Below are 12,428 nucleotides of genomic sequence, written 5' to 3'. Positions count from 1 at the left end.
TATTTTGTCTAAATGCCCTAATTTTTTCTTGTCAAATTAGGTCAATTTATTCTCGGTTTGACGAAAATGCCCCTCAGTTCAACTCAAATTTTCAAAAGTCACCCGGGATCTTCCCTTCCCACTCAACCTTCTCATAGATGGTAACATCAAGCTTGAGCTTTTGACCAATATGATTTAATGAGTTTCATAACAATTTAAATCAAATTATTTTTTAAAAAATATATTTCACGGGTAAAAATGTTCCGTTATCACTATTGATCTTATAAAAGGTAACTTCAATAATTTTGTTACATGAATTTAAATGAACATTAAAATTTGTGTGTTGTTCGAGATTAAGGGTATTTTTGTAAATTTGAGCATTTAATCAAATGCTATTATACCCGAAAACCCAAGTTCGGAACTTCTTGCTTCATGTAATGTGATCTTTATATGTAAAATTAAATTTTATAGTAGACTATAGTAATTTTGATACCAATTACGTGATATTGGTGCTCATTCAACCGGTAAAATATGTCACAGTTCAATTAGATTAGAAATTACCTAATTTTAGTCGTGGTTTGTGCCTATATGCGGTATATTTTCTCAACTCAACTAAGTGAGACCAAGTCGGCTAGGCCCAACCTTAAAATAATACAATTTGTCTACTCCACCCCACCAATAAGACATTGATGCTTATGTGCGAAAGAGAAGACATCTAGGCATAAAATATAATCGTTCAAACGATAATATTAGGTGTCATTCAACTATTGGCTGATGTCAACCCTACTAAACATGACCATATGCAGGCACTCGATAGCATATCGTGACATTCAAACGATATGTCGTTAGCTCATTGAAGTCGTAGGCTCCAACACCTATTAAAACATCGTAGAAGATAATCGTTCAAAGAGATAATTAAAATGACTCGTATAAAGAGTAACACTAACCCAGTAACGGCCTAAACTTGTTTCCTATCCAACTTAGATCTTGGTTTCAAAAGAAAATTGGTAAGAAATTTGGGATTTGCAGAATGGGATCAGATCTAAATGATAGAAAATTAGAGAGAATCAAATCTCTCGCACATGATGTTGGTAGTAAATTACAATGAGAACTTGGATTGGGTTTGAACTGATAAGAAATCACTGTTTTACAGAACAAGTCAAATGGTCAGAAGTGTATATATACGCGTCAAATTCTACACTTATTCTATCATTTCCAGCAACTAAAGTTCTACAAATCACAGTATTCCAACCCTACAACTACCTTCTAAATGTCTATCACTACTAATCTCATCGGTTTCTTGACATCTACATTATTGAAAAATCATCATCAAGTCCATCTAGTTCTCCTTTTAGATTGTGTTGATGGACGATCAAAACCGAGGTCTTAGCGGAGAATTCAGACCCGGAAAGAACGTCCCCTATAGGACCCAGTTCTGGACATTGTTGCCAGTCATTCATCCCGTAAGTTAACACCGAGTTCACCCCCCCACCTCGACCTACGATTACGAGAGTGTATTGACCTTCCAGTGATTTCAAAGTAGAATACGTCTCTGCGGAACTGGCCATGTGTTTTTCAACGTAAGCGACGTGGCCACCAGCCACGTGCCGTTCGTAAAAATAAGCAAAGCATTCGTCGTCTTGTCTCATTTCCTCTTCCTGCTCAGCAACACTGATCCTGTAAGTCCCAGCTCTTCTTGCAGCATTTTCTGCATCAGCATCCACCAAGAATCTAATCACAGAGAGTTTAACTCCAGGATGCCTAGCTACTCGACCAGCATAGGCTAATGCTTCTCGGTCGTCTTTACCGCCAATGAAGATCACTGCCACGTTCAGGGTTACGTACGACCTTGAAATTTTCTCTACTGATCCAAGACCTCGATCCACTAGGATTCCCACGGAACAAGGGGCGTGTCTGATAACCTGTTTGAATGAATTTTGTTAGAACAAGCACCGATGACAAAGTTCATACGAAAAACCAAATTCTCAAAATCCGATTCTTCGCACGACACATCCTATATAATCAACCAATTTCCTAGTAGTTGTATATATCATACAATTTTCATGTCATACTAATATACTTGAAATGAACCAGTTCTAACTGATTGAAGAATTACCAGTCCTTCAAAGTCATTACCTTGCGGTTCACATAGCGGAAACCTGCTTGGCCCTCGCTCAACGACCCATCTCCGCGCTGGTGCTTGTGGAATGGCAGTATGATAAGAGCACCCAACAAGTCCTCCGCTAAAATGCAAATGTCTTGTGCCATACAATTGAATGCTGAGAGAGCCAACATTCTTCTAAGGGTAATTCCATCTCCATTTTCATCTACATATCTCTGAAATGCAGTAGTAACTTGGTCTCTCATTTGTGTCACTCCTGTGTGGGTTACAGTTACAGTGTCCACTCCTTCACCCTGCACTAACGTGGCTGCTATTTCATCTGTAAGTTCAATCATGTCTGTGACATATACAACAACTCCAGGGTTAGCCGTCCCCCGAGAAATTTCCATGATGTTAATGGCTGCTCCAGTGTTATGAGGTCCATGTATACATAACAAGATCTTAAGCTCACTTGATGGGTCAAGCAATTCGAGGGCCATTCGATGTGTAGGTGTGCGTTTCCTCGCCCTTTTAATTATATGAGCTACAACTTTTGGAGCATGCACGACTGTGAAGAAGATTACAAATACCATCGCAAGGCTCGTAGATGTAGATATCTTTCCAGCCTGCATTTGTTCATCATTTCTTAGGTGAAATAGTTCGCTTTTAGTATAGTTTTTATCAAGATGAAAGTGCATTAGCAGAAAGTGGTGAAGCCTTGAGCAAGTGTACTTACTATTTTTGCAGATATGGCCAAGTATATATGAAAATGGCCCTTCATGGTTAACAGCAGCCCAAGTGCTACAGATTCAGGCCAATGAAACCCCAAAATTGCCCCACCAATGACAGTTCCAACAACTTTTCCTACGGTTACAATAGCAAAAAGCAGAAGTAATCTGACCCATGTAATTATTTGTCCAGGCTCAAAGTCACTCAACTTGGATTCAACCCCCATCCAAAAGAAGAAGATGGGATAGAAAACAGTAGTAAGCAGGTAGTTAATTTTTCCAATTGCCCATCTTGATACTCTACCTTCTCGAGGTAAAAACGTTCCAGCCAAGAATGCACTGAGCGTCGGGTTGTAACCAAATATAGTAGGGCAGCAGCAAAGGAAGGCCATGAAAGCAACTGCAAGAACCAGGTGAGGACCCTTCATAGGTTTACCCTCGGGGTTTTCGTTATTCACCCAGTTCATGAATACTGGTGAAACCTTCGCCGCCATTATCATCTGGATCAATAGCACAAAACCTAATTGAAAACCATTGGTAATGGAGAGACGCGTCTCTTGGCATTGGCAAAATAGATAACCTATACAGATCGCGAGAGTGGATATAAAATCAGAATGCATTCCAGCAGCAATAACGAGTCGGCCTATATCCGACCTGCCTATTTTAAGATTGGTGATCAAACGGGTTAGCACAGGAGAAGCTGTGCTAGAGAGAACAGTTGAGAGCGAGAGGATGAAACTGATCTCTTTCGACTTCGAAAAGCTAATAAATGGGATTGTGGAACAGGCTAAGATGAGTGTTGAAATCATTCCGGCATAAGCTACTTTAGCATCACGTGTAGGTGCTTTGAAGAGTACACATGGATCCATCTCCAATCCCAGCACAAACATATAGCATGTCATACCAAAGTCGACAATATAACGCAGCGTCTTATGTATTGACAGATCGAGTTCTTTCCTCATGAAGTTTCCAACAACCAAACCAACCTGCGTGTTCATAGACGAACATTATAAATCAAAAGCATTTAAACTAAGACCAACAAGGCAGTTTGGTCTGCAAAGCTTTTCATTGGGGAAAAGACCATTGGTGTATATAAAACTTCCATGACTTAAGACAGAACCCTGTTCTTGGTGTTATTAGAGGACTTGAAAAGAAGAAGCCACTCATGAATACACTATCAGTCTCTCAAGAACCCAATACAGTGGATCAATTTTGACCATAAACAAATAATAACAATCATAAGGTAATATATATATATATATATATATATATATATATATATATATATATATATATAAACAGTCCCTCATCTTTTGAGTTTTTCTCAATTTATGTGAGATTCAACTTATTCCCCTTCAAAAATTGACTAACCTGACAACAAATCCATTTTTTCAAAGGGACGATTCAATGAGACATAAGTTTAAATTCAGAGTGACCTGACTGAAAATCATAATAATCATAATAATAATAATAATGGCAGATTTTCTACCATTTCCTCATATCCATCCTACTGTTGTTCTATGCTGGGAATGTGAATTTTTGAAACATCCAAAAACCAGAACCGTTATCAGAAGAATCAGATTACACTACCAAAAGCAGACCTAAAATGTGAGGAATCAGATTATTCTACCAAAAACGAGCCCTAAATCTCAAGAATCGATGTGAAATTTGAAGAGAAAAGAAGAAGAAGAGGCTTACGATCGTATCAGAAGTAGTGCGAGGTTGAGAAAAAGGTCTCAAAAGGTAATGCACGCCATTGCAGAGACCCATCATGAGAAAGAAGCCCAAAATAGACTTGGTCGCCCGCCCGAAAATTTCAGTCAGCCGAATGGTGCATGTATTACCTGCTAAGGATCGCGATGGCTCATGAACCCTAGTCATCGCCATTGCGTTTCTTCTTCTTCCTCCTCGCGGAACTCCCAATCACCATAAAAATCCCTTTTCTGCTCTGCGAGAAGATGCAGAGAAACAAAATTGTACCCTCGTTTTGCCTCTTCTCTGCGATTAAATTTTTGTTATTGTCGATCCTATTTTTTCCCTTGGAAATGATGAAGGATTTCAGCATTGTTGAACCAACAGAGATGTTCCTTGTTCGAGTGGCTGGGATTTTCGGCTTCAATTAAGCAGAAAATTAAGGAGAAAATTTTGGCATCTGTTATCGCCTTTTTTTCTTCCCTCGTCTTTTCTTAATCTTATTTTAAGAACGTCAGCTATGAATCCATGGTTTGCGTGGCTACCCTTCGGTGCCTGAGGCTATTATATACCTTTAACCCCAATAACCTATTTCATTACATTTTTTTAATTCAGATTCATAAACCACACACACATATATATTATTATATTCTTATATTATTATATATAGTTGTAAGCTGCGTGTTCGGGAGAGTTATTGTCTATAGTTGACCTTTATGGTAGAATCGATCAGGGGCCTAAGAGACGGTGGTTCACCCTGTGACATATGACAGCAGTTCAAGCCTGCTTTATCTCCAACTCATGAACTTAGCAATCATAAGCAGACTCAAACTGCTGTCATTCATCACAGGGTGAATCGCTGACTTTTAGGCCCCTGATTGATTCTATCGTTAAGGTCAACTATAGACAATAACTCCCCCAAAACACGGCTTACAACTTTTGTCGTATTGAGTTGGAATCTCATTCTAACTAAGGATTCTCGTGGTTTCGAAAAATCCAACTACAGGAGAACTAGGAATAGAGAACTTTCTCCTCTTTTTCGTCCGCCTCTTTCGTCTTAAGAATGTTGGTTTTAAAAACGAGTTATTGTCCTTCTCCAACCCTTACTTCCCAACCGCGAGTCAGAGGGAGTTATAGGAGCTTTGTATGTGTTTTCCAATGTTTTAAGAGTGTAAGACCAAAATTGCAAAAAACGAAGTAAACGATAAAACAATACCAATCTTCGCAAAATATTGTATTTTGAAGTATGACAAGTTAATTCATGTACTAACTTGGCTAGGATCGGTTTATAGTATAAAACATTGAAATATTTGAAGGGAACTATCGATATAAAGACAAATTGTTTACCGAGCACGTCCAATTTTAGGTTGAAGTTCGCACTGACGTTGATTTAACGTAAAGCATGACGAATCGAAGGTATGCTCTTAAATATTATTCATTTATTGGAGGTAACTTAGTTAGACTCGTAGTCTCGTTCAAACAAGTACATTTAAGATTTAAAAAGTTTAATTAATAATCTTCGACCTTTTTATTAAAAAAATTTAAAAATAAATGAATAATATGATTAATATATATATAAATTTTTTTAATATTTACATTAACATCATTTAATTTTATAAAAAAAGTTTAATTTTTTTAACATCAATATAGAAACGAAAATCGTCTATCGACATCTCATAGATTATCCAAAACGTTTAAAAGGATATTAACGAAACTTTTAAAAGCTTAATTGTATTAATGATTTTTGTTCAAAATTAAATATATATTTTTTTAATTAAAAAAAAAATTGAAGTGTATTGTTGAAATATTTGAATAATTTAATTATTCGAATAAAATATAATTAATACATTATATTTTCAAATTAAAAAAGTACGAACTAAAAATTATTTTAATTAAATAAATTTCATTATCAAGCTCAACCCATAAACGCTGGAACGACCATAGACTAAAAAAAATATTTATATATTTATGTGGTTTAGAAATTACATTGACCTTTTGGTAATATGCCAAGCCATTCAAATAAAAGACAAAACTTTATCTAATATTTGAACGAAGGGCTGTCCCGTGCCGTACACGTGGCACGTGATCTTGACCGATCAGGTACAAAAGTTGGGCCCTGGTCCATCCAACGGCTGAAAAATTTTCCAAATTGAAAAGTCAAATAACATTATTTTTTAAATGTCAAAGTCAGAGACGACATTCAAAGAGAAAGCGTGCATCCGTCAAAGCCAACCCTGACAATTTACATCTGACGTTTGATTTGCCACGTGAACGGCTACGATCTCGTCTTCAAAAGTTGATCTCACATGCAGTGAATTTATGAATTAAACGGAACGTTAAATATTTAATTGTTTAAATTGTAAAACAGCAATGAAAATTTGAATTTTGACAATATTAGCTGTTACAAAAAAAAAAAAATATATATAATTATAGAAAATATATTATCTTATTAAAGATAAATCACGAAAAGTATATCATAGTCTCCACAATAGTATAATATTGTCCATTTTGAACACAAGCGCTCATGGTTTTGCTTTGAGCTTTCAAGTACGCCTCATATCAATAAGGTGAGTATTTATTTAGTTATAAGTTTATGACCATTCCTTAAATTAGATGATGTCGGATGTTCATCATCCAACATATATTATTCTGATCAATTTTCATTCGAAGTCATTTTTTTTTTTGTTTATTCTATTTAATTTTAGATTTTTAATTTTTAAAAATATTTAAAAATTCAAACTATCAATTTGCATGATTTTATTACCTTTTTTAAAATCTATTAAAGGTTTATAGAAATTAGCATCATATTATATTCAAAGGTCGGATAAATAATATAAAGTTTAGTCTATTTTATTGTACCATTTTATATATTTTTTAACATAAAAAAATAAGGATATAATATATATGGAGAAATTTTAAACAATTTTAGTGTTGGGATAAATGAATTATTAATTAATTTAAAGTGCATAAAATAGGCTTAAAGAAGAAAATGAAGCATTCGGGTGCACCGCTATCTTCGTTTCCGCTGTCTGGATTTTGTTTCCGTCTTCCGCTATTGTCGAAGCAGAGAGAAACAAGAACAGTCCCATTTTCACACACTAAAATATTGAAAATTCTTCGGAGCACTTTGCGTATCAAACTCTCTCTCTTTTCTCTGCTTAAAAGCTATTATATTTCGTTGACTACTTTGGACTTCGCTTTAAACCTGATGATGAATTCTCCCTTTTCCTATTTTTCCAGTTTGTCTCTTCTCAAATCCATCTTTTTCGCCGTCGCCGTCGCCGTCGCTGGTCATCTCCCCCACCCATTGCCATCTTCCATTTCTCCAACCGTTTTGTGGTAACTGATTCTATGGTTCTGTACTCATTCTGGTTGCTTCTTGTACCTCTTGGGTTTTAAGGCTAGGGTTCTCTGAAGCCCTAGCTCTTGGGACATTATCTTCATATGGATTACCGGCGGAGGTTTATGAAGTTTGTAGTGTAATCTTCTTTACGTGGGATTTGTTTATCCTGGTTGTTGTTGTTGTTGTTGCTGCTGCTATTTATTTGATTTTGAAATGAAGAGGTTGAAATCTTGCGACGATCTCGACTCGTACGCGGAGAAAAATCCGGGTAAGGATCTTGTGTTGAGTCGGTCATCGTCTTCACATCGAGTATTTTATCACAAATCCGAGGCTATACGGAAGAATCTGTCGTCTTCGTCTGGTAGGTATTATCGGGATCGATCAGGGGACGAGGATCGGGAAGGTTTGAGGCTGGTGCGTAAGCGATCAGATTATGACTTTGAGGGGTTTGATCGGCGAAAAGGATTCGATCGGTTTCGGGAAAGCGGAGAGAGTAGGGGCTATGCTGGTAGCAGTGGCGGTGGAGGTGGAGGAGATCGTATTGTGCCTCGCAGGTCGGAAAGCTACTCTGGGTCTCGCAAAGAGTACCCTAAAGGGTTTCGATCAGAGCGGGACAGGTCCGGGAGAGAAGGTAGTGTATCTTCTTGGCGGAGATTTGGGAGTTGGAATAAAGAAGTTGATGAGGGAGCAAGAAGCAGAGGTGGGGGTGTTGGAGGATTGGAAGAGAGAGGGAGTGCGAGGAATTCTCCCAAGGGATTGAGGGATGTGAAATCACCGTCTCTGTCTAAGGATTCAAGTAGTGAGCAATCTAAGTTAAGAGCCTCACCTAGTTTGGTTTCAAGGGGTGTGAGAGCCCAAGAATCGAAGTCCAAGTCACCAACATGGTCGAAGGACTCGGAGAGCGAGCAATCGAAGAGCGTGGAGGTGAAGAAGGAGGAGGATCTGCAGGTTGAAAGTGGGAATAACAGTGAAATGGAGGAAGGAGAATTAGAGCCTGATCCCGATGCAGAACCTGCACTTGCACCTCCTGAACTGAATGTTGAACCCGAACCTGAGCCCCAATCCGAAATTGGATGTGAAGCTGAATCATTTCCTAAGAGTGAAGATAAATTGGCAGCAATGAAGCATTTGGAATCTGATAATGATCAGGGGGAGATTAAAAGTGAGAATCAAGTTCAAGATCAGACAGATAGTGTTGTAGGAGAGGTTGAATTGTTGGATAATGGCATGGATGTGACTAAAGAAAACGAAGCTTGCAGTGATGAAGCTGGTTTATCAGAGAGTCGGAATGTATCGAATAATTTGAGGAGTTGTACTAAGGATGAACTCGATGTCATGGCTGATGAAGGTGACAAGGTGGAAGAAAGTTTAGTTGATGAAAGAGAACGACGTAATGGAGCAGATGAAAAGGACTCTTTAGAGACTTCGGTTCACTTGGATGAGAAATGCAAGGAAAGCAAGGGCATTGATCTTGAAATTAAGACTAGAGATTTTGATGATGCAGATAAAGTGGTAGAAAATGAATCATCAGACGGCGTGACAACAAAAATTATCGAGGCACTGACTCAAAATTTTAGAGATAAAGGAAAAAGTGTGGCTGTTTGTTCTTCAAGCTCCCATGCTGCATATTCTGCTGAAGATGGAGCATGGATAGACAGAGAACATGGTGCTACTGAAATCTGTAGGGACAGTGATATGGAAGGGCCAAGTACCAGGGGGTTTGAGTTGTTCACAAGATCTCCCGTTAGAAAAGTCGAGAAACTGGAGGAATCTGGTGATAGTAGGCAAAGGGACCAAAAGCTCACGCTCGAGCCCTTTGATCTTTCTCTAAGCTTACCAAATGTTTTGTTACCTATTGGTGCTACTGGCGATCCAGTTGCAGCACCCAGTTCCCCAAGTCGAGGAAGAAGTGTCCAGTCTCTTAGTAACACTTTTTGCACTAATTCGGATGGATTTGCCCCGTCAATGTCTTTCTCAGGGTCTCACTCTTTCTTTCACAACCCAAGCTGTTCTATGAATCAGAATTCAATGGACAACTTTGAACAATCTGTTGGAAGTCGTCCAATATTTCAGGGAATTGATCAGGCTTCTCAAGGAGCTTGGGTGGGACAGTCACAAAATGAGTCTAAGTCGAAGGAACTTCCCTTGTACCAAAATTTTTTGATGAACAGCAATGGCTGCATTCAACCATCTCAATCATCACATGGTATTTCAAACGTTCAAACCATTCTGGGTCGCCCTGCATGTGAGGAAGAAAGCTCAAAAGTTGTTAGTGGACTGGATAGACAATTAAGCTTTCATAAACATTTGGTCGGTAATTCAAAGTCCAACGATGACATTAGATCGTCTTCTCTAAGGGTAGGATCTCATGATGGTGGATTAGCTATTAATTTGGAAAAGAAGAGAATAGTGAAAGAGAGCAGTGATAGTTTATATAGAACTGGTAGTTTGAAGGAACAGGAAAAGCTTCTTATTGAAGCCGTAGTTGCCAGACTAATTACTGAACCAGTGGATGAAATGTCTAAGAGATTTCATGAGATGACAGGTCAGTTCATAGAACATCTGAGAGCAATTATTTGTGATATCATGTCCGATGCAGACAAACATGGTCAATTATATGCTATCCAGAAAGCACTGCAAAATAAGTCGAACATCACAATGGATATGCTTCTTAAATGCCATCGAGTACAGTTGGAAATCTTGGTTTCCCTAAAAACTGGTCTACCAGATTTCCTTAAGGACGCTAGTGCTGTTGGATTGTCCGACTTAGCTGAGATCTTTCTTAACTTAAGATGCAAAAATATGACATGCAGGAATCTTTTGCCTGTGGATGAGTGTGATTGTAAAGTTTGTGCACCGAAAAATGGATTTTGCAGTTCTTGTATGTGTCTCGTTTGTTCAAAATTCGATATGGCATCTAATACATGTAGTTGGGTTGGCTGTGATGTTTGTCTTCACTGGTGCCATGCGGATTGCGCCTTACGCGAATCTTACATTAGAAACGGTCCTAGTGCGACAGGGGACCATGGAGCAACTGAAATGCAGTTTCATTGTGTTGCCTGTGATCACCCTTCAGAGATGTTCGGGTTTGTGAAGGAGGTTTTCCAAAATTTTGCTAAAGATTGGACGGCTGAAACTTTCTCCAGGGAACTTGAATATGTTAAAAGAATTTTTTCTGCTAGCAAAGACGTGAGGGGGAAACAACTTCATGAACTTGTTGACCATATGCTGGCAAGATTAGCCAATAAGTCAAATCTTCCTGAGGTGTACACTCATATTATGGCTTTCATTTCTGGTAAGCTAAATCCATTTTTGTTGTTCATGTTATGCCTTGCAATTGACAATGATATCCACGGACACATTGAAATAGTCTTATTCTGTATAATGCTTGGTTAGTATGTTGGAAGTGTGAGAATTTATCTTGCCATTGTTCCATATCCTGCGAATCCTTCCTCTATTTTGTTTGCCATAATTACTGAGAAAATATGCCTCCGAGCCATCGATATGAATCGAGAGATATTGGGATATGCCATCATGGAAGTACTTTTATTTTCTCCGCAGCATGCCCTCTTGATTTGATTGCTCTAGCATTGAAGCCTTTTCTAGCAGATTGGCTTATGGGTTTCATTGTGAGACTGTTCTTTTGCAGGAATGTTCCATGATAGCTGACCGAGTGTCGTTGCTTAGTATTGGAAATTTGGAACTATATGTACTTGTAGTAGTGACTAGAAGCAATCTGTGAAACGGAATGTTGCTAATTTTCACTTTTTTTTCTGTTTCATGTGTGATTTCAGGTGCTGATTTCCCTAAGTTAGGCAAGACACCACTTCAAGCTGGAAAGGATCCATCAAAAAGCAGCAACGTAGTTTCAGGATCATGTCAGGAAGCTCCATGGTTGAAATCCATATATTCTGAAAAAGTCCCCCAAATGGAAAGATCCGCGAATGCTCTTCCTAGTTTAAACTATGAACGGAGCGACAAACGAGTAATGGAGCCAGAATTGCAGCTAAGTTCTCACAGGGAGCCCCTTTTTGATGAACTGGACAGTATAGTTAGAATAAAACTTGCCGAGGCCAAAATGTTTCAAGCACGAGCGGACGATGCTAGAAGAGAAGCAGAAGGTTTAAAGCGCATTGCTATTGCAAAAAACAAGAAAATAGATGAAGAGTACACAAGTAGAATCGCCAAGTTGCGTTTGACAGAAGCTGATGATATTCGCAAACAGAAAATCGAGGAACTCCACGCTCTAGAAAGAGCTCATCGAGAATACTCTAGCTTGAAGGTACGGATGGAGGCAGATATTAGAGATCTCCTTTTGAAAATGGATGCTACAAAACGGAACCTCCCAGTGTGATTGGTATAACTGGGACTCTTTCTGCCTCATCTCGTTGGAAGTATTTCAAATTTATAGGCTTATATATTTTCAATCCATCGTATTAGTTCTTCTAGGTTCTACCCTCTATTTTTGTACTGCTAACTAAAGTCTGTACAGCGGCTTCAACAGCATTTGTTCATGTATAAACAATGCTATCTATGAAAGCAATCCAAAAGAATTTTAATCGGGTTTCGTTACTTGTAACCCAAC

General features: G+C 38.3%; 2 protein-coding genes across 2 annotated transcripts; one reads left to right on the top strand and one right to left on the bottom strand.

Annotated features, from left to right (window-relative positions):
• Window positions 1-1,053: 1,053 nt before the first annotated feature.
• On the bottom strand, window positions 1,054-5,004 carry LOC111488376 (cation/H(+) antiporter 28-like). The gene is made up of 4 exons (XM_023136086.1): window positions 4,507-5,004; window positions 2,817-3,794; window positions 2,116-2,706; window positions 1,054-1,901 (listed from the first exon to the last, which is right to left on the bottom strand). The coding sequence occupies exons 1-4, from the start codon at window positions 4,693-4,695 to the stop codon at window positions 1,287-1,289; spliced, it is 2,373 nt and encodes a 790-aa protein (XP_022991854.1). The 5' UTR covers window positions 4,696-5,004; the 3' UTR covers window positions 1,054-1,286.
• Window positions 5,005-7,489: 2,485 nt separating this feature from the next.
• On the top strand, window positions 7,490-12,428 carry LOC111488371 (protein OBERON 4-like). The gene is made up of 3 exons (XM_023136080.1): window positions 7,490-7,631; window positions 7,741-11,138; window positions 11,638-12,428. The coding sequence occupies exons 2-3, from the start codon at window positions 8,057-8,059 to the stop codon at window positions 12,195-12,197; spliced, it is 3,642 nt and encodes a 1,213-aa protein (XP_022991848.1). The 5' UTR covers window positions 7,490-7,631; window positions 7,741-8,056; the 3' UTR covers window positions 12,198-12,428.

The sequence above is a fragment of the Cucurbita maxima genome, unplaced genomic scaffold, assembly GCF_002738345.1.
Source record: "Cucurbita maxima cultivar Rimu unplaced genomic scaffold, Cmax_1.0 Cma_Scf00013, whole genome shotgun sequence".
NCBI lineage: Eukaryota > Viridiplantae > Streptophyta > Magnoliopsida > Cucurbitales > Cucurbitaceae > Cucurbita > Cucurbita maxima.
This window is presented reverse-complemented; position numbering and strand designations above follow the sequence as displayed.